The sequence below is a fragment of the Capricornis sumatraensis genome, chromosome 3 (assembly GCF_032405125.1).
Source record: "Capricornis sumatraensis isolate serow.1 chromosome 3, serow.2, whole genome shotgun sequence".
NCBI lineage: Eukaryota > Metazoa > Chordata > Mammalia > Artiodactyla > Bovidae > Capricornis > Capricornis sumatraensis.
In genome coordinates, this window is record NC_091071.1 from 59,012,410 (window position 1) to 59,035,825 (window position 23,416).

The following is a 23,416-nucleotide window of genomic DNA, read 5'->3' on the forward strand; positions in this document are numbered from 1 at the left end:
TCTCCTTCCTCCGTTAAGCCATTGCTGACTGGGCTATGTGTTCTGTGTGCTTCTAAAGTATCCTATATTTCTGCTACCACAAACCCCATCACTTTTCATTTGTGAATTCTCGTTTACTATATATATATATGGTGCTGGCCTGTAATAGATGCTCAATAATTAACTGTTAAATTAAGAGTGAAATTTAGGTACCATGCTGAAAAATACAGTTTGAGTATCACTAGGGAGCAGAATGGTGAGATTTCTGAAAACCATATCATAATCATAAAGACAAGAGTATAAGATTAACAGATCCAAACTATTATACATGAAGTAGATAAGCAACAGGATATACTGTATAGCACAAAAAATTCAATATCTTGTAATAACTTATAATAGAAAAGAATGTGAAAATATCTATATATATAACTGAATCACTTTGATATATACCTGAAACTAGGATAATATTGTAAATCAACTATATTTCAGTTTGAAGAAATATAAGGCTATGGTTTTTCCAGTGGTCATGTATGGATGTGAGAGTTGGACTATAAAGAAGGCAGAGCACTGAAGAATTGATGCTTTTGAACTGTGGTGTTGGAGAAGACTCTTGAGAGTCCCTTGGACTGCAAGGAGATCCAACCAGTCCATCCTAAAGATCAGTCCTAGGTGTTCACTGGAAGGACTGATGTTGAAACTGAAACTCCAATACTTTGGCCACCTGATGTCAAGAGCTGACTCATTTGAAAAGACCCTGATGCTGGGAAAGATTGAGGGCAGGAGGAGAAGGGGACGACAGAGGATGAGATGGTTGGATGGCATAACCGACTCAATGGACATGGGTTTGGGTGGACTCTGGGAGTTGGTGATGGACAGGGAGGCCTGGTGTGCTGCAGTCCATGGGGTTGCAAAGAGTCGGACATGACTGAGCGACTAAAATGAACTGAATGTAACTGAAAATTTTATTCAAGAGAGAACTGAGAGTAAACAAGAAGTCTGTCCCCCAAAATATGAAGAGTTCTCAGTTGGAAGAAGTACTATACTTTTTCTGAAATCCTTTAGAAGAACATAGCAAGATCAGTAGTTAAAAGATTCAAGGATACTCCAACTAGATACAAGGCATAACTGTCTAACCGAGCTATCTAGTCATAACCATGATGCTTCAAAAAGAGCCTAACTTACCACTGGAAATTGTCAAGTGGAATCTGACTAATCATCAATTTGGGATTCTTAGAGAAAGTAATCCTGCATAGATTTGAGACCAGAATGGAACCAGTGTCATGGCCTTTTCCAGTTTTACTGCATGCTTCCTTTGCTTATCAAAAATAATCCTTTCAAACAAAATTAATGGATGAGGATAGTTTCAGTGGAAGTTAAGGTGGGTGTTGAGTATTCCTTTTTTCAATGATTAATTACGCTTTTATCCAGTCCAAATGGTAAGGTTTAGTTTCAGAAAAAAAAAAAAAAGTGGCAATTCAACAAAAACCATAGAGAGTGACTCTTGACTTTATTAAGTTGGAGATGTCACAGACTGAATCAATGTTCACCAGTAGTAGGATACAGGAAACTTGTGAATTTAAACCACTACCAAACTGTACTCTAGTATGGAGCATGAGTGAGTGAGTGAGTGTTAGCCGCTCAGTCGTGGCTGACTCTGCAACTCTATGGACTGGAGCCCACTCCATGGGATTCTCCAGGCAAGAATACTAGAGTTGGTAGCCTTTCCCTTCTCCAGGGGCTCTTCCTGACCCGGGGATTGAACCCAGATCTTCTGCATTGCAGGCAGATTCTTTACCATCTGAGCCCAAGTTAGTATGAATAATATTTTTCTGCTCTAAGCTACGAGAAGATATATTTTTGGTAAATGTCCATGTCCAGAAATGAATAAAATGAGAAAATCTGAGCATCTTTAAAAATACAAGTATTTAGTAAAATAAAGTACTGGTGAGGACATTCTAAGTCAGAAAAAAATTTTTGTTTAAAGGTTTAATTTGAAAATTAGAAATGAAAATGGAGAGATCACAACAGACAACACAGAAATCCAAAGGATCATAAGAGACTACTATCAGCAGTTGTATGCCAATAAAATGGACAACGTGGAAGAAATGGACAAATTCCTAGAAAAGTACAATTTTCCAAAACTGAACCAGGAAGAAATAGAAAATCTTAACAGACCCATCACAAGCACGGAAATTGAAACTGTAATCAGAAATCTTCCAGCAAACAAAAGCCCAGGTCCAGACGGCTTCACAGCTGAATTCTACCAAAAATTTTGAGAAGAGCTAACACCTATCCTACTCAAACTCTTCCAGAAAATTGCAGAGGAAGGTAAACTTCCAAACTCATTCTATGAGGCCACCATCACCCTAATACCAAAACCTGACAAAGATGTCACAAAAAAAGAAAACTACAGGCCAATATCACTGATGAACATAGATGCAAAAATCCTCAACAAAATTCTAGCAATCAGAATCCAACAACACATTAAAAAGATCATACACCATGACCAAGTGGGCTTTATCCCAGGGATGCAAGGATTCTTCAATATCCGCAAATCAATCAATGTAATTCACCACATTAACAAATTAAAAAATAAAAACCATATGATTATCTCAATAGATGCAGAGAAGGCCTTTGACAAAATTCAACATCCATTTATGATAAAAACTCTCCAGAAAGCAGGAATAGAAGGAACCTACCTCAACATAATAAAAGCTATATATGACAAACCCACAGCAAACATTATCCTCAATGGTGAAAAACTGAAAGCATTTCCCCTAAAGTCAGGAACAAGACAAGGGTGTCCACTTTCACCGCTACTATTCAACATAGTTCTGGAAGTTTTGGCCACAGCAATCAGAGCAGAAAAAGAAATAAAAGGAATCCAAATTGGAAAAGAGGAAGTAAAACTCTCACTGTTTGCAGATGACATGATCCTCTACATGGAAAACCCTAAAGACTCCACCAGAAAATTACTAGAGCTCATCAACGAATATAGTAAAGTTGCAGGATATAAAATCAACACTCAGAAATCCCTTGCATTCCTATACACTAATAATGAGAAAGTAGAAAAAGAAATTAAGGAAACAATTCCATTCACCATTGCAACGAAAAGAATAAAATACTTAGGAGTATATCTACCCAAAGAAACTAAAGACCTATATATAGAAAACTATAAAACACTGATGAAAGAAATCAAAGAGGACACTAATAGATGGAGAAATATACCATGTTCATGGGTCAGAAGAATCAATATAGTGAAAATGAGTATACTACCCAAAGCAATTTACAAATTCAATGCAATCCCTATCAAGCTACCAGCCATATTTTTCACAGAACTAGAACAAATAATTTCAAGATTTGTATGGAAATACAAAAAACCTCGAATTGCCAAAGCAATCTTGAGAAAGAAGAATGGAACTGGAGGAATCAACTTGCCTGACTTCAGGCTCTACTACGAAGCCACAGTCATCAAAACAGTATGGTACTGGCACAAAGACAGACATATAGATCAATGGAACAAAATAGAAAGCCCAGAGATAAATCCACACACATATGGACACCTTATCTTTGACAAAGGAGGCAAGAATATACAATGGAGTAAAGACAATCTCTTTAACAAGTGGTGCTGGGAAAACTGGTCAACCACTTGTAAAAGAATGAAACTAGATCACTTTCTAACACCACACACAAAAATAAACTCAAAATGGATTAAAGATCTAAATGTAAGACCAGAAACTATAAAACTCCTAGAGGAGAACATAGGCAAAACACTCTCAGACATAAATCACAGCAGGATCCTCTATGATCCACCTCCCAGAATTCTGGAAATAAAAGCAAAAATAAACAAATGGGATCTAATTAAAATTAAAAGCTTCTGCACAACAAAGGAAACTATAAGCAAGGTGAAAAGACAGCCTTCTGAATGGGAGAAAATAATAGCAAATGAAGCAACTGACAAACAACTAATCTCAAAAATATACAAGCAACTTATGCAACTCAATTCCAGAAAACTAAATGACCCAATCAAAAAATGGGCCAGAGAACTAAATAGACATTTCTCCAAAGAAGACATACGGATGGCTAACAAACACATGAAAAGATGCTCAACATCACTCATTATCAGAGAAATGCAAATCAAAACCACAATGAGGTACCATTTCACACCAGTCAGAATGGCTGCGATCCAAAAATCTGCAAGCAATAAATGCTGGAGAGGGTGTGAAGAAAAGGGAACCCTCCTACACTGTTGGTGGGAATGCAAACTAGTACAGCCACTATGGAGAACAGTGTGGAGATTCCTTTAAAAATTGCAAATAGAACTACCTTATGACCCAGCAATCCCACTGCTGGGCATACACACCGAGGAAACCAGAATTGAAAGAGACACATGTACCCCAATGTTCATCGCAGCACTGTTTATAATAGCCAGGACATGGAAACAACCTAGATGTCCATCAGCAGATGAATGGATAAGAAAGCTTTGGTACATGTACACAATGGAGTATTACTCAGCCATTAAAAAGAATTCATTTGAATCAGTTCTGATGAGATGGATGAAACTGGAGCCGATTATACAGAGTGAAGTAAGCCAGAAAGAAAAACACCAATACAGTATACTAACACATATATATGGAATTTAGAAAGATAGCAATGACGACCCTGTATGCAAGACAGGAAAAAAGACACAGCGGTGTATAACGGACTTTTGGACTCAGAGGGAGAGGGAGAGGGTGGGATGATTTGGGAGAATGGCATTCTATCATGTATACTATCATGTAAGAATTGAATTGCCAGTCTATGTCTGACGCAGGATACAGCATGCTTGGGGCTGGTGCATGGGGATGACCCACAGAGATGTTATGGGGAGGGAGGTGGGAGGGGGTTTCATGTTTGGGAACACATGTAAGAATTAAAATTTTTAAAATTAAATTAAAAAAATTAATTAAAAATAAATAAATAAATAAATAAAGGTTTAATTTGGAAATTGTTAGAGGACAAGTAGCCAGTCTTGTCAGAGAAACAGGTTCAGGCCTGGTAATAAAGTGGAGCTGGAGTATTTGTTTCAACACATATTGTCAAGAATCTTAGATGTCAGGCTAAGAAGCAGAGAGGGGCAAATGAAGTAAAATACAAAAGTGCTGTTTGGAAAAGATGAGGCAAGAATATGTGGTGTAGATCTAAAATACAAGCACAAATTACAGAGGTCTTTAAGACAGTAGTTTAAATATTGGCAATTTATATACGTCCTTATAATTCTGATGTGTTGATAGTTGTCAAAATGTTATTAACCACCACCCTGCTCTCCAAAGGAGGCTCCTTACTCTTTGCTTCAGTTCAGTTCAGTTCAGTCGCTCAGTTGTGTCCAACTCTGCGACCCCGTGAATAGCAGCATGCCAGGCCTCCCTGTCCATCACCAACTCCTGGAGTTTACCCAAACTCATGTGCATCAAGTCGGTGATGCCATCGAGCCATCTCATCCTCTGTTGTCCCCTTCTCCTCCTGCCCCCAATCCCTCCCAGCATCAGGGTCTTTTCCAATGAGTCAACTCTTCGCATGAGGTGGCCAAAGTATTAGAGTTTCAGCCTCAGCCTCAGTCCTTCCAATGAACACTCAGGACTGGTTTCCTTTAGGATGGACTGGTTGGATCTCCTTGCAGTTCAAGGGACTCTCAGGAATCTTCTCCGGCACCATAGTTCAAAAGCATCAATTCTTCGGTGCTCAGCTTTCTTCACAGTCCAACTCTCACATCCATACATGACCACTGGAAAAACCATAGCCTTGACTAGACGGACCTTTGTTGGCAAAGTAATATCTCTGATTTTTAATATGCTATCTGAAGTGAAGTGAAGGGAAGTCGCTCAGTTGTGTCCGACTCTTTGCAACCCCATGGACAGTGGCCTGCACCAGGCTCCTCCATCTATGGGATTTTCTAGGCAAGAGTACTGGAGTGGGTTGCCATTTCCTTTTCCAGGGAATCTTCCCAACCCAGGGAACGAACCCAGGTCTCCCACATTGTAGACAGATGCTTTACCATCTGAGCCACCAGGGAACTTCCAGACACCCTAAGCACCTTTTAATTTCCTGGCTGCAATCACCCTCTGCAGTGATTTTGGAGCCCCCCAAAATAAAGTCTGACACTGTTTCCACTGTTTCTCCATCTATTTCCTATGAAGTGATGGGATCAGATGTCATGATCTTCATTTTCTGAATGTTGAGCTTTAAGCCAACTTTTTCACTCTCCTCTTTCACTTTCATCAAGAGGCTTTTTAGTTCCTCTTTGCTTAGCTGTGTGAAAATAACAGGTCAGTCCTGTCTGATAAGATTATTGATGGAGGATTTTTTTTTAATATACCATGGCTCTGCAAAGAATACTTCTACAAGTTATAGAAAAAGAAGGTGAGAATTACAACTTATAGATATTTGGAATGAGCTTATAATAGATTATTTTCATACATGCTCCTGACTACCAAATGTTTGGTGGCAATTAGTATGAATTTCTCTGTATTTGTAATTTGGATAAGAGTGTTTAAAGCATTACATTAGTCTACATGATGAGGCACATTAATAAACTATTTTAAAAGCTAATATATTTTAGTTCTTTGAAAGATCATTTTAGTGTTTCTTTTGTCTTAGTAACCTTTTTCCTTCATCAAAACATTGATCAAAAACTATTAAGAAAAAGCAAAGTCTACTTTATGAACTAAGAATCTTGTTGCCATTGTTCAGTCACTCAGTCATGTCTGACTCTTTGCAGCCCCATAGACTGCAGCACGCCAGGCTTCTCTGTCCTTCACTGTCTCCTGGAGTTTGCTCAAACTCATGTCCATCGTCAGTGATACCATCCAACCATCTCATCCTCTGTCGCCCCTTCTTCTCTTGCCCTCAGTCTTTCCCAACATCAAGATCTTCGCTAATGAGTCGGCTCTTCGCATTAGGTGGCCAAAGTATTGGAACTTCAGCTTTAGCATCAGTCCTTCCAATGAATATTCAGGGTTGATTTCCTTTAGGATTGAGTGACTTGATCTCCTTGCTGTCCTAGGGACTCTAGAGAATCTTCTCCAGCACCACAGTTCAAAAGCATTTTTCTTCAGCACTCAGACTTCTTTATGGTCCAACTCTCACATCAGTACATGACTACTGGAAAAATCATAGCTTTGACTATACAGACCTTTGTTGGCAAAGTGATGCCTCTGCTTTTTAAGAACAAGGAATCTTATTACATAATAATTTGGTGTTGTTTTATCGCTAAGTTGCGTCTGACTCTTTGTGACCCTGTGGACTGTAGCTTACTAGGTTCCTCTGTCCATAGGATTCTCCAGGCAAGACTACTGGAGTGGGTAGCCATTCTCTTCTCCAGGGAATTGTCCCAACCCAGTGATCAAACCCAGGTCTCCTACATTGCAGGCAGATTCTTTACCATCTGAGCCACCAGAGAAGTGTTCTTGGTCAACTAGGATCCAATTGTAAACTGTCGGCCCTCCAACTAATGTTTTAAAACAGTTATGTTTCTAATGCATGCATGCCTGCTAAGTGCAGATAAATAGGTATGCAAACAAACACATGTATAAATGACAAGGTCTAACTCTAAGAATGGAATAATGGGAAAGATTTATATTTCTGTTTGGTTATCTGATTTTTTGTTAATACAATAGAAGATCTAGTGTTAAAAACTCTAAATTCCTCTTATCTAATAAGTTATCCAAGAAAAAAAGCAAAAAGGTGTAGAATTATCACTCCAAAACAAACTCACATGCATTGAAATGGAAAGAAGTAAATTCTGGTGTCATATCAAACAGAATCTCACTTGGCCAAGCTACAGTGAAGAACTTGCTTATAACTACTTCCTTGAGGAAGACAGAAATAAACTAGTAAGAGTATGATGCTGCTTATTAGTAGAAAAATGTTATTAATGTAGTGGAAAGCATCCTGACCTTGGATAGACAACCTGTGTTTAAATTTCAGACTCAGTAATGTACTAGCTCCTTTGACACTGAGCAGCTCCCCTATCACCTTCTTTCTAAAATGGAGGTGATAATACTCATCTCACAAGTTGTTAAGGATATATATATTACAGATGAAATAAATTTGCAAATCATAAAACAACCAAAAGTAAGATATATTACTATCAACTTCTTTAAATTTGCCTCTGAGCCTATATGGGTTTTTTTTTTTAATGTTTTATTTGTAGCTTAGAGGTAATTTTGACTTTTAGGTCCTAAATGTACTTTAAAATGTATTTTACATATGTCCCTTATACCGTAACTGTCCATATAAATAGTATAGCTGGTGTTTGCTTTGATTCCAGTGATGTCAGTAGACCATGCTGCTTCTGCTGCTGCTGAGGCACTTCAGTCGTGTCTGACCCTGTGCGACCCCATAGACGGCAGCCCACCAGGCTCCCCCATCCCTGGGATTCTCCAGGCAAGAACACTGGAGTGGGTTGCCATTTCCTTCTCCAATGATGAAAGTGAAAAGTGAAAGTGAAGTCTCTCAGTCGTGTCTGACTCTTCCCGACCCCATGGACTGCAGCCCACCAGGCTCCTCCGTCCATGGGATTTTCCAGGCAAGAGTACTGGAGTGGGGTGCCATTGCCTTCTCTGTCAGTGGACTATATAATTGTATGAAACTATCTTGTGCTGTCTCCAAGACCTTTAGCAAAAAGATGCCCAGCTAAGTAAACCAGGAATTCTGGGCTGTTTACAAAGTAAAGTGACCTGTGGTAGAATGTGAGATGAGACATTTTAGCTCAATGATTCATGACATTTTACTTCACTGAAATATAATGGAGAGTCAGTCTCTGGCATTATTTCTTGAAAACATTTTAATCCTTGGAGGCAGGTGGGCTGTGTTCACAATCCATGAAGGGAGAGTAGATAGTCCTTAGAGTGCTTTTTGAAAAGCAAATCTAATCTGAGTCTGTCCTGCTTGAGCTGAAATCCTGCCCATCTGGAGAAGTTATTCTCAACAGGAAGGTACCTATGGCAAATGAACAAAGGTCCTGTTCAGCCTCAGAGCCCTCCACCGGAAGCAAAGAAAGAAATAAAAATTATAAAGCAGTAATGCTAGTCATCAGTTCAGTTCAGTCGCTCAGTCATGTCTGATTTCAACTCCATGAATCGCAGCACGCCAGGCCTCCCTGTCCATCAGCAAGAAGAGAAAAGAAAGCCTTCCTCAGCGATCAATGCAAAGAAATAGAGGAAAACAACTGAATGGGAAAGACTAGAGATCTCTTCAAGAAAATTAGAGATACCAAGGGAACATTTCATGCAAAGATGGGCTCGATAAAGGACAGAAATCATATGGACCTAACAGAAGCAGAAGATATTAAGAAAAGGTGGCAGGAATACATAGAAGAACTGTACAAAAAAGATCTTCACGACCCGGATAATCACGATGGTGTGATCACTCACCTAGAGCCAGACATCCTGGAATGAGAAGTCAAGTGGGCCTTAGAAAGCATCACTCTGAACCAAGCTAGTGGAGGTGATGGAATTCCAGTTGAGCTCTTTCAAATCCTGAAAGATGATGCTATGAAAGTGCTGCACTCAATATTCCAGCAAATTTGGAAACCTCAGCAGTGGCCACAGGACTGGAAAAGGTCACTTTTCATTCCAATCCCAAAGAAAGGCAACGTCAAAAAGTGCTCAAACTACCGCACAATTGCACTCATCTCAGATGCTAGTAAAGTAATGCTCAAAATTCTCCAAGCCAGGCTTCAGCAATACGTGAACTGTGAACTTCCAGATGTTCAAGCTGGTTTTAGAAAAGGCAGAGGAACCAGAGATCAAATTGCCAACATCTGCTGGATCATCAAAAAGGCAAGAGAGTTCCAGAAAAACATCTATTTATGCTTTATTGACTATCCTAGCCATAATCTAACACAATTATTTCCCTTTCTTCTGTTCATTTCTTTAAATCTCAACTTTAGTACAGTTATCAACAATTTGTGTACTAAAGACTCCATAGACTACAGTGGAAATGACTGACTTACTTAAAGCAAGAAATAGTAATAATGTGCAGATTATGATAAAACATAATGAGCTAATCATAAGACAACCTCACATGCCTTATTATTATTATTATTCAGTTCAGTTTAGTTCAGTCGCTCAGTCGTGTCTGACTCTTTGTGACTCCATGAATTGCAGCACGCCAGGCCTCCCTGTCCATCACCAACTCCTGGAGCTCACTCAAACTCATGTCCATTGAGTCGGTGATGCCATCCAGCCATCTCATCCTCTATTGTCCCCTTCTCCTCCTGCCCCCAATCTCTCCCAGCATTAGGGGCTTTTCCAATGAGTCAACTCTTCACATGAGGTGGCCAAAGTACTGGAGCTTCAGTTCTATCATCATTCCCTCCAAAGAACACTCAGGGCTGATCTTCAGAATGGACTGGTTGGATCTCCTTTCATTCCAAGGGACTCTTTTGAGTCTTCTCCAACACCACAGTTCAAAAGCATCAATTCTTTGGTGCTCAGCTTTCTTCACAGTCCAACTCTCACATCCATACATGACCACTGGAAAAACCATAGCCTTGACTAGATGGACCTTTGTTGGCAAAGTAATGTCTCTGCTTTTGAATATGCCATCTAGGTTGGTCATAACCTTTATTGTTAGCTATGGCTAATTAAAAGCTAGGACAGGTAAATTATAGTATACATATTAGAGCTCATAATGAGTTCCTTTTGAAAAGTGACCCATTATGTATTTAAGTCTGCCAAAACCCTTTCACACAAACCAGAATGGGGAAAGAATAAATCTTCCATCAATTGTGCTATCATGCATCATCTTGCTTAATTCCAGCAACACAACCAGTGTTGGAGTTGCCATGATGTGCTTCAGTGAGTCAGAATCTAAGACACAGATATTCAGTCATTCCATGATTTGATTCTAAGTCATGATATGTTCTGGAGAAGGCAATGGCAACCCACTCCAGTATTCTTGCCTAGAGAATACTGTGGACAGAGGAGCCTGGTGGGCTGCTGTCCACGGGGTCGCACAGAGTCAGACAAGACTGAAGCAACTTAGCATGTATGCATGCACTGGAGAAGGAAATGGCAACCCACTCCAGTATTCTTGCCTGGAGAATCCCAGGGACAGAGGAGCCTGGTGGGCTGCTGTCTATGGCACCACACAGAGTCGGACATGATTGAAGTGATTTAGCAGCAGCAGCAGCAGCAGCACAATATGTTCATTGATTCTGAAATTAGGGCTCTTAACTCTACACAAAACCACCTCCCAGTGTTAAAGCCATGGAAAAGCAGTTTGGAATTTACCATATTATTTTGGAAGTGAGTTAGATTCAACCTGTACAGAAGAATCAGCAGAAGAGCCACTGACAGATTCGAGAGGCAAGGGAGAAAGAGAGGAGTTGGAGCTGATTCCAAGTTTGTATGGTTCAGCAATTGGAGGAATGAAGATACCATTAACAGATATGTTGAGTTCAACAGTTTAAATGTTGATGTTAATGTAGGGGAACACATTTCAGCTAGACATTGATTTTCAGGTGGTATAGGAGGAGCTCACTTTCTGTATCTAATTATAATACTTCTGTATCTAATTATAATAATTCTCCCTGTATTCATGAATTATGAAAATGTGCACAAGAAACCTCCAAAATGAGAAAATAGTCAGAGTAACTAATAATCAATAAATGTAACTTTTTAAAAAAAATACTCTTCTGATTTTAAAAAAATTGACAAATCTCACTATTTGAATCTAGTAATCTAGTAATTTCAATGTTTTTTATTCATGAGTTTTCAAATAATGTGATTAGTTTTTGATTTGTTTCAAAGGGTTCAGTTCAGTTCAGTTCAGTCACTCAGTCATGTCCGACTCTTTGCAACCCCATGAATCACAGCATGCCAGGCCTCCCTGTCCATCACCAACTCCCGGAGTTCAGTCAAACTCACATCCATCAAGTCGGTGATGCCATCCAGCCATCTCATCCTCTGTTGTCCCCTTTTCCTCCTGCCCCCAATCCCTCCCAGCATCAGAGTCTTTTCCAAGAGTCAACCCTGTGCATGAGGTGGCCAAAGTATTGGAATTCAAGCTTTAGCATCGTTCCTTCCAAAGAACACCCATAAATTTAATAACTGTTAGCTTTATTCCATTTGTAACCAGAATTCACAAAGCTTTTCTAGATACTTTGGTTCCTAACCTTTTTAAAGTCAGATCACTTATGGTGGAGGTAGATTTTATTATATGAGTAAATAGCCTGTGATGTTTTTACACATAGTTAGGTATTTGGCTTATATGTGCCTATGTACATGTGTTTGTGCATGGGAATATTTGTGTGTGTGTGTGTGTATCCTAATAGTTTATTCTTCAACAGGGGAAAATAGCATAAAGTGATGTTATATCATTGAGGCAAATTATTCTAAAACTTGAATTCCAAAATACCTATTGTTCTCATTCTTCCATTTTGTGTATTCAGTTGTTTTTATGAACAGGTAGATATTTATTTATACATAAAGAATGTGATTATGAAATTGTTTCCAAAATGATGGAAAATTGCTTCATCCAGAGAATGAAACAACAAAAACCCAGAAAGGTTACAAATTTCTTAGCTTTTCTTAGTTCACACAGTACATTTTCCTCAGCTTTCTTGCCAAGGTCAAACTGTCTTTATATTCTAATCAGACTGTCAAGATATATCTCTTTGATAATGCAGGTTTTAGTAACTTATTTCACAAACAGCCTTAATAAGCACTATAATTATCACTATATTGAACTGCTAAAAGTGATACAAAGTCATTGAATTGAATTCATAGATAACTTCTGTCCATAATACAGAAAAGACTCATAGATTTAACACCTCTCAACACTTTCTAAGGGCCTCTGAAACACTAAGGAAGATATGAAGCGCCAAGCATGGAGAAGGCATTATAAACAAACAGACTGGGAGGGAAGAGATGAATTTGGAGGTCCCTAATCTTGGCACCTGGGATGTTTGCACCAGGACCTTCCTTTCTCTCCACCTCAGGCTTTTTGATCTCCAGGTAGACTACTTTTCTCAAGTGCCAAGACAATGTGTTACATCTGGTCAGAGTCCTGGTGTTTTCTCAGAAGATGGAATATAGTAACAACTTCAAAAGGTAAAATTACAGGTAGTATGGAAACTGATTTAGGAATATATTTTCCAACATCTCTAAAATCTTAACCACATAGGTGCTTCCATCCCTTACAGTGCTTTTTTTCTTTCTTTGTGGTTTTATCTGTGTAGTTTGACAGCCTTGAATGGAGCTTGCATCCTCCAAGTAGACCACGGTACCCTTCACAGTATCCTACATGGAGCCCAGGCAGGCATCTGTCTGGACCCTGTGTGGGCATGTCAGCTTCAGCCCCAGGTAAATTCTGCTACCAAATTATGTCTTGTATTGCTGGAACAGCAACAGATCACTACTTGGTCAAAGTCATGAGTAGAAAATGGTGAGAGAAAGGATAGAATATTCAAAGTCTGAAGCTTGCTCCTTAGCAAGTCTAAAATAAATACAGAAATAATTTTCTCCATTAGCTACATAGCTTGGTTAGATTTGTTGTTGTTGTTAGAGGTTTGATAATTTACTGTTCTCTTTGAATGTGACTACAAAATAGAGCAATTAGAAAGCTGTTAGAAACTTCTCCTATCTTAAATTTTATACCAAATGTGTCCTTAAGCTCCTGGAATGGCTGATTACAATGTCCTTCATGTATACTATTACGTAGAAACAAAAATTCACATCTGTTTATTCAGTGGATGCAGATTAGCCTTATTTCTAATGAATATATTTTATATTTAATGAAATTTGGTCGTGTTGGAAAAAAAACAAGCTTTAAAAAGGCGAGACACTTTCTTGGCATAACACAGGCAGTAAGTAGCCATCTGAGAGCCAGATCCAGGCCTGGGTGATCCCAGCACCTCTACTTTTAAGTAGTACACACCTGCCTCTCCAAAATAACAGTTGCCATTTATCAAGCATCTAATATTTGTACTGTATTTTACAACACTATAACCTAATTCCCCAAAACATCCTATGGTAAACATTTCTGTACTGAATTGAAATCTATCTTATATTTTGCCACATACTGTTGATCTTACCACCAATAAACATGTGTTAGATTATGCCTCAAGTGGGTTTCTGATGAGATAAGCGATGGTGACTTACTATTTTATCCCCTAAAGCAGTTAACACTGTGCCTTAGCCAGAATAGGTGCCCCAAAAGTTTGATGGATTGCCATTGGATTTGAAAATCTGTTTTTTATCCATTTAAATTTAATAGCCCCTGAGCATTTACTACCTACTGGATACACTACTAGTTTTAGTAGCTTTATCTACTAGTTTGGAATAAATAGTAATGCCAGTTCTTAAAAGCTTAAAGCCAAAAGATCGAAAAAAATCCTACAGTTGTTTCATAGAAAACTGAGCATGATAAATGCCTCCTGTGTCTTGGTCAGAATTAATTGTACTGTGGTCTGAGCAGTTGGAATTTGTTATTACAGTTGTATCTTGGTTCCCCCTGGTGTATTATTCTCTGCTACCTAGTCCACATGTTCCTTAAGGATTTAGAATAAGGACTCAATGAATACTTAATTGAATCAAATGCATAAATCAAAAAATAGCTTTAAGAGTTGCAGGTAAGAGGAGTGTATTAGAATAACAAAGCCAAGCAGTGAATCAGATTAGATGGGAAAGTTTTGAGATTTAAATGAGTCTCGGGCTGCAATTTAATTAAAATTATTTGGAAAATATGGAGACTGATTTGCACAAATGAGTCAGTCTAGACTAAGTCTTAAGAGTTGGCAGAGGAGCCGAAAGAAGGAACCAAAGGAAGCAATCTTGGGCAGAATACAGCTCAAGGACAGTGTTTGGAAGGAAACGAGAGCAAACGGAGCAGAATCAAATGTGAGCAATCAAATGAGAGTTTAATATTGCTAAAGGTTTTTTATACTCCATATTTAACTTTCTTTCTTTCTGCACACTACTAGAAATATGAATTGCACTTTTTTTTTTTTTTAAATTTGGTTGCACCAAGTGGTTTGCAGGATCTCAGCTCCCAGACCAGAGATTAAACCCAGACCCTTGGTAGTAAAAGTGTGGAATCTTAACCACTGGACCACCAGGAAATTGCCATGAATTGCATTTTTGATTGGATACAATCTTTCACAAAGATCTTTTGCTTGCAGTATATATTTCCATAACTTTATAGACATCAGTAGCATTGCTGTCTTTTTTTTTAAATTCCCAAGGACTCCTATTTCATGTAAATTATATTTGTAAACCAGACAGTCAGTTGAATAAACACCACAATATAAGACCCATAACAATTTCACAATTGTGTATCTTATCCTGATGAAGAATTAGGAGTTATGGTACATTTTTTCTCTTATCAAGAATCACTGCCTCATGGGAACACTGATACTCCCTAATGCAGTCAGGACTGGAAAAGAGCTGGGCCATGTTCTGATAAGAAATGAAGGTTTTAGGAGAACTTAGCTTTTCTCAGTGTGGATATGATGATGCAGGGGGATCGCATGTCTTCATTATCTATTTGGTTGCAGACACTGTGCTCTGCATTTTCTTACACCTCGATGTTCTATTTTTAAAAGGAGAAAATTGAGCCTACAGAGGTCAGCTGCACACCTAATGTCTCACTACCAAGAACTGGCAAAGCTGGAATTCAAACCCAAGTATTACTCCAAAGGCATTGCTTTACCCACTACGAATACTGCCTTTCTGGATTGTGCAAAAGTACCTTAGGGTTATTTTACTTTCTGTATTACCCATGGGTAGGAAAACAGAGGCCAGGAAAAAGGAAGTGAATTGAACTTATCATCATTCTGTCATATTTCACTAAGGTATTTCTAATTAAAATCAACATAAAAGGTGAGCAGTATATGAAAGTGGAAGTGTTACTCGCTCAGGTGTCTCCAACTCTTTGTGACTCCATGGGATTGTAGCCTGCCAGGCTCCTTTGTCCATGGAATTCTCTAGGCAAGCATATTGGGGTGAGTAGCCATTCCCTTCTCCAGGAGATCTTCCCAACCCAGGGATCAAACCTGTGTCTCTTGCATTGCATGTGGATTCTTTCCCGTGTGAGCCACCAGGGAAGCCCATTATTATTCAAAGTGGGCAAGAGTAGTAATCCTGCTGATATAAAGCAGCACTACTTCATAGTTCTATAACTTGCCCCTTCCATTTTGCTTTCATTTACTTTGAAGATTATACCAGTTCTTTGAACACAAAGTATAGCAGACTTTGACATGACTAAGGACTGGAACCTCATCTTTGGCTCACAATTATTTCTATTGACTGGGCCATTTGGCTGCACAGACTGAACTGTTATGGGAAAATAAGTCAATCAATTTACAGTATGTGAACCTCTGAAAGCCACATGCATCACTTATGTTTAAATCATTTAGCATGGTTTGACATTCAATAACTCATAAAAATAACTGCTGAGAAGAAAAAAATAGGCTTTTCTGACAGTCCTTAGAAATTAATACCAGTTAAACCTTGAATAGTCTACAAACATTTGACCTTTCTTTCTTCTGTATTGTCATTAATATTCATAAGACAAAATAAATGCTGGAAAATGAACAATAATTGTGGATCAGAAGGTATTACAACCTTATTCTTAAAGAAGATGAGAAAAAAGAATGACACAAAACTGTATGGACTCTGGGTTCAGCACAGCTTCTACTTGAATACATTTGATTGGAGGTCCTTGGGAATGACAAGACCCTCCAGGTCTGGGGCTGAGATGTCTTCCTCATCCTTAATATTCCCAGGAAAATCCTCAGTGTGATTTCTGGAACTTGCACTCAAAGTGCCCATTGCCTTTTGACTATAAATCACTCATTTTGTAAAACCAAGGGTCTCCATGAAGAGAGATTATGAGCATATGAATGCCCTAACATTACAAATAAACCTTCACTCTAACTTGCTGACCTGGAAAACCTCCCACCACCAAAAACTCCTGGAGCCTCTCTGTTTGAACAACTCAGTCTAAGTCTGGCAATATTCTCTGTCATCCTGTGTCTCAGGATTTTAAATTGAGAGCCTTGAAAATCTTATTAATTAACGTACTGTCAGATTCCTAAAATGAAAGCTTCATTTAGAAAGTCACATGCTACTTCCACAACGAACTATGGCTTCTTTTTTCAGCGTGTGGAGACAAATGGCCCAGTCAGTTTGAAATCCCAGTTATCTTTACGAATGGACTTACTCTCAAGGTTGAAAGGAGATACTAAGCTATTGAATTCATATGTCTTATATTAAGTAATTTTTAGGAACATGATCCATATGAGAAAATGCTTTTGTATTTATTCCTTATTTCTAAGAATATGTGGAGCAAAAAGTGCAGAAGAGAAAATCAGTCTCCCCCAAATTTGGCTGTGGTAGAGGGAGTTCAATAAACATCCCCCATTTTACATTACATGTCTAGTTCCACTTATTAGATCTACAGCAAACTTCTAAATGATGCCAAAACTACTGGATGCTTACCCAAATCTTTACTAAGCTCCTGGCCTCCTGCAGCTCACTCAAGTTTAATAGGCATTAGATCCATTAAACTTAATTGTAACCATACTGTCTCTGTTTAACAGTAAGTGGAAAAGAATGGATGTCACAAACTTTAATATTCAGAAGCCCTGTTCTAATTGGGCTTTTTACTGGAAGCCTGTGTCCAGCTCTGGCTCCAAAGGCCTAGAGACAAGAAGAATGTGGATAGACATCATTATTGGGTACTGGGAATATTCAATCCAGAAAAGAAAATAATGAAGAATTGTGTATTTAAAAAGGTGAGGAGGGAGTTCCATGGTGACCTAGTGGTTAGGATTCTGGGCTTCACTGCCATGAGTTCAAATCCCTGGGGAACTAAGAATCCCACAAGTCACAGAAGCATAGCCAAATAAATAAATAAATTTTTAAATGATGAGTAAATGAATTTCTATTGATAAGAGTAAATTAAGAGTTATTTTAGAATAAATAAATTTTTGTAAAAAAACTATATTAATCCTAAAATGATTTGGTATTGAAAACTAGTTGTTTCTATGAATTCTTCTCTGATACATATAAAACGGAGCAAGTGTCAGGGACTTGGGTTGATTTCTATATCTTTCATAAAGATATGTGGTGAGATCAGATATTTTCTGAAATTCTTTCCTAATAGTTTTCTAGTTTTCTGATTGTGTGTGCTTAGTCACTCAGTCTCGTCAGATTTGCTACCTCACGGAGTCCTCTGTCCACAGGATTCCCCAGGCAGGAATGCTGGAGTGGATTGCCATTCCCTTCTCCAGGGGATCTTGCCAACCCAAGAATCAAACCCGAGTCTCCTGCATTGCAGGCAGATTCTTAACCATCTGAGCCACCAGGGAAGCCCAGTTTTCTGATACTAGTAGTCAAATAAATATAGTCTTCTCATAAGCCTACTAAATACAAGTAATGTTTAAATCTAGAAATGTGATGAAATAAATTGCAAAAAGTGACATTGCCATTTATTTCTAAATAGAGATTTATGTGTAGTCGTCCCTTTAAATAAAAATATAGGAATCAAACCAGTTAACTACATATTGTACAAGAGTAAAAAAGAAACAGCAAGAAGTACAAGAGACAATGAGACTTACTTTATCATCTCAGAGTGGTTTTCATAAATAAGCACTTAATTAGAAAGTGAACTAAAAATTCTGAAAGATAAGCAGTTTGCTGCAAGGTTACTCAAATTGGCAACCCTAGAAAACATATGAAAAGGATGAAATTTGCCTTTGGTGTGCCTCTACCCCCACATCTCCAGCTTCTATCTTTCTGTTACCATTGGCTGTTTAGAGTCATTCCAAGAAGAAAATATGTAGTCTCTACCCTCTCCACCATAAAGACATACCCTTCACTTTGAAATTTTTTAAGTATGATGCCTTCAATTTAATATTTTTTGTCTTGCGTCCCATTACTTTGAATTAAATTAACTAATCTAGGCTGGAGGGTGATACATCCTTAACAGGTTATACAACTGTTTCTGTGGTGCTTCTACTGCCGGGAATTCTAGGCCATTGGTAAGAAAGAGACTGATGTGCCTTTTTGTTGCCTCTGGAATCTTAATCAGGTGTTCTTCTCATCTGTGTGTTTACACAAGCAAAGATGAACTTGGAAACAATCTGGATTTACATGTTGAAATATCTTTCTAGCAAATGTAAACAGAATGCATATGTATTTCTAATCTAAAATTAAATCATTCTTTAAAATATTCTTTTATAACAATTTCTGCAAACTCCTTTTTAAAGTAAGCTTATCTAATTAATTTAACAATGATTATAATATATCAGTCTTATCATATGAATTGGAAAGATCTGTTAATCATGTCTCTAAAATGGAAAATTTAATTTCCTTTGCTTCATTAATTGACAATAAATATTTTCAGGAATTTGAATTTTAAACAGCATTAATGATAAGTGATTCCAAAATACTCATATGTGTCCTGGGCAATTTCGATACATTGAAGAGACTTGTTTATTTGCCAGAATTTAAAGCTGCACCTGATTTTTATTTGTCAAAGAACACATTGCTTTTGAGGACAACAAGCAGCAACTGCTTTTAAAAAGCTCATTTAACAATTAACTTTTTTTTGTTTTTGCTGTTATCATTTGTTTGATAGAGTGTTCGTATAATATTTGGAAGAAAGAACTATTGGATAGGGAAGAAACATTTAGTACAGATGAAATTATGAAGAGTCTGTTCTTGTTATGTCTTTTCAAGGTTAGCATTGAGAGGCTCTAGGACACTGTAGAAGTCAGCCATCTTTTCAAGGTTAGCATCCAGAGGTTCTAGGACACTGTAGAAAAGCCAGCCACTAGTGCAAAGGCAGTGACAGAAAATTGCTCTAAAATTACCTATTCATTTATTTGTAAACTATAGGTACATATCATCTGCACCTCTTATTCCACCAAATATAAGTTAATATTTACCGAGATAACATGCTGAAAAGTGATTTTAAAATGCTTAGCACTTCAAAGATATAGGATCAAATTATAATTCTTTGTTTTCGGCAAGAATAAATTTGCTAATTTATTTCCCATTAAATGAACAGCTTTCTGTATTTGAGCTCCATGGCTAATATTCTATTAAAATTTTACTTTCTTATCTTAAATATATTTCTCTAATTAGAAAAGGATCTGAAAAAAAAATCAAATACTTTTACCTGAGTGAAATAATTTAAAACAAATCATTCACTACAATTCATGCAAACTCATTTTATCTACCTTTATTGTTTATACTTGCAAAATATCCAACAACAAGTCCTGCTTGGTTACAAATTAATGCTGTCAGCTTTGCTGTCTTACTTTTGTTTCTAGAAACAGCACTTAAATGTAAGATTAAAATCACCCCCATTCAATAAGTACTTGTTTGTGCATTGCAGATCATAGTCCTTTATCAGGAATAATAATGCAGCTTTACTTTTTATGGGAAATGGAAAATAAAACCTCAACAAATGGATGCAGCTCTTCAGAATGGCTCTCAAATGGGCAATGCTGAAAATTGATCTGGTTACTTGTCAGTTGCATTATTCAGAGATGACATCAGCATCAAAGCTGTAGCCAATTGTGGCTCATTGCCCACCCCATGACAACCTTTGATAAATTAAAAAACCTACTCCATAAAGATATAAGCATCTCCAGGGCTGTAATTTGAGCTATGAAACCTAATTAAGCAACTTTCCACCAGGCTCATTAATAAGCACTGAACCAGGTTCTATACAAACACCTGAACACATGACTGTGAATGCTAACAAAACATTTCATAGTATATCACCACCAATAAGTTATTCTAGAGGAAAAGCAGTTAGATGAGACAGTTTTCATAGTATCTATTTCTGATTTTGTTTATATTAGCTTGTTAGATTATTTCTAACTGAAAAACAGAATTGAAATCTTTTGACAATGGCATGCTCTTTGATGTTCTTCAAACAATTCTATTCCATTGCTTTGGTACATAAGATATCGTGCGTCTTTACCTGGAGGGTTATGTTCATTGAGAATCACAAGTGATGCTGGTGTAGGTCTTCTTTTCCTGATCTGGGAACAATAAAGAACCAGCTAAGGTCAGAGTCAGTTGCTGCTCCAGGTTGCTCTACAGCTTGCAAGGCTGTCCCAGCCTCATCTTTCCCCAATATAAAGAGTAAATTTCTGGGAGGCACACAGTGGGTTTCTCACTAATTTTATTAAATAAAATTAGTAAAATAAAATAACAAAAATTAGTAAAATAAAATAATAAATTAAAAAAAGTTAAACAGTAGAACTGGCAGATACTAGTATCACCTTCTTTAATCAAAAACTACATTTCCACAGAACAGAAATAGTTGTATGTAATCAAATGATGCCACCAAATATTAATACTGAGGTGCAGTGAAGGTAGAGGGATGACTTGCTAATTTCCGTGGCTCTCTTGGAGCCTCATATATTGATGATGGTTTCAAGATCCATTACCCTTATTTCTAAACAGGGTAAGAGCAGCTTAGAAAACTCAAACTTCCAGCAGGTTAAATTTAACAGCAGACATTCTTAACTTCAATTAATATTTTAAACTTTTCTTATTTTATAGATTATTGTTTAGAACAAACTAACAAAGAATGAACATGGCTCTTACAGAAGTATATAATTCACTTAAAACTAATACATTTGGTTTGTGGTGTTTTTTCCCCCTTATTTTAAAAGTTACAGGAACATATTATTAGAATTTCTAATGTATCCTTGATTATTTAAATATGTAAGTAAATTCCCAAATTAGTAGAACAGTGGATACATTTTACTAACAATATCTTGTCCAGGATAGAACCAATGCTCCATTTAACATAGATACAAGTTCAAGGTTGTATCTATCTGGCTTGAGTTTGGGTGAATCTACTTCAGATTATCAAAACATCCTAGGAAGATAAAAGTCTCAGATTCAATAATTATTTTCAAGACTTTGTATGTAATATTTGTAAAAGGATTCAGGAATAAGTCAAGTATTAGATTTTAATAATTATGTAGGCAAAAATTTTATTACAAATGATTTTTTACTAGTTCCATTGAATCAAGAGTCCAAGTAAATCTGATTAGGAAAGGTGATACAGTAAGCCAGCCTCCCATGAAGACAGAAAGAGATAGAAATAAAAATATATAGATATATTTAACTTGGAAAAATATCCAGGTTGTGTTAAAATAGTATTTTTAATATCTGAATAAAATGTTTTTAAAATTACACACAAACCTATGATCCTGTACTACATATATTTATAGTTGCTGCTTTTGATACACAATGAAACATAAAATATTAAGCCCATGATCTGAAATTATTCCAAGATTTAATGCTTTCATTGTTAAGTGAATATTTTGGTTTGTATAAATTAAAAAATGCTTGCTAATTCTGAAAAAATATGTTTATCTAAATATTGAAGCTGTTATTTTAATAACCAAAAGCAAATAGATTTTTGGATCCAAATCTAAATTGGTAATGTGACTATTTTTCATATGAAATACTGCATTTAGCCAGTAGTTCCTTCAGTGAAACTCAAATACAAGTGTATATGAAAGCAAACTTATTTCTTATTCACATATTCTGGGAAGTCACAAAGTTAGGCAAATTCAAGAGGTAGAGAAGCTTTTAATTAATAACAAGAATGTATGTCTGTATTACTTATATATAGGAACTGGTCCCCACCCAGTTCCACTTACCTGCTCAGCTGCTTCGGGTGCAATCTGACTCTGGAATAAAGGCACAGCAAATTGTATCTTTTTGGGACTGTTTGGCTCCATGATAATGATGAGAATTAGTCAGAGATGTGAAGGACTCAGGAAGACGAACCCCAGGTGGTGTTTGGGATGTATTTCCTCAGGCGCACTCCACCCAGCCACACAGAGTGCTTTGTAATAAATAGCTGTAATTCCAGAGCGAGCAAGTGAAGATGCTGAGGTCTGAGTAACTCTCTTCTTCAACATCCACAGTGATGCCTGGCTTGCCTGTTCCCCACCAATCCCTTAGATCCTCTCAGCACAATATGGAAAGGAACAAGATAATTGTGTGGCTCTTCACTAATATACACATGCCAAGCATTCACTCAGCAGCTAATTGAAAATGCAGTGCTAGCCTTGAAGGACCTGCTGCCCTGGGATTTGAAAGAAAGGCTCTATCCACTGTACATTACTAAGCGGCTGCTCAAAAGTGCACTGTAAGCTCCCTCTGAGTCTTGCAGGGATGGACCATTCATTATTGATGAACAGAAACCAGGAAGTTTTTAGAGTTGGGGGCAGGGTTTGGGTATAGAGTCATTTCATTTCTCTTGGAGTACCTTATCAGTCAGACACCTTAGTTATTTCAGATCCAGCTACCAAACTGATGAATGGCCATGGAGGGTAAGCCACAACCAATAATACCAGCTATATTTATGCTGTGAGCGCTCCTTAGGTAAGACTGATCACGAGAGA

General features: G+C 37.5%; 1 protein-coding gene across 2 annotated transcripts in view; it reads right to left on the reverse strand.

Moving 5' to 3' along the window:
• The window catches only part of PPP1R1C (protein phosphatase 1 regulatory inhibitor subunit 1C), a 122,765-nt gene extending 100,018 nt beyond the window's left edge, over positions 1-22,747 (reverse strand). The window contains exons 1-2 of one of the 2 annotated variants that reach the window (XM_068969545.1): positions 22,667-22,747; positions 20,965-21,025 (exon numbers count right to left, since the gene is read on the reverse strand). In XM_068969545.1, coding sequence (XP_068825646.1) covers positions 20,965-21,025; positions 22,667-22,747 — 142 coding nt within the window. Of the gene's footprint in view, positions 1-20,964; positions 21,047-22,666 lie in introns of both variants that reach the window. The other variant, XM_068969544.1, reaches the window with a different exon arrangement.
• Between the last annotated feature and the right edge of the window lie 669 nt (positions 22,748-23,416).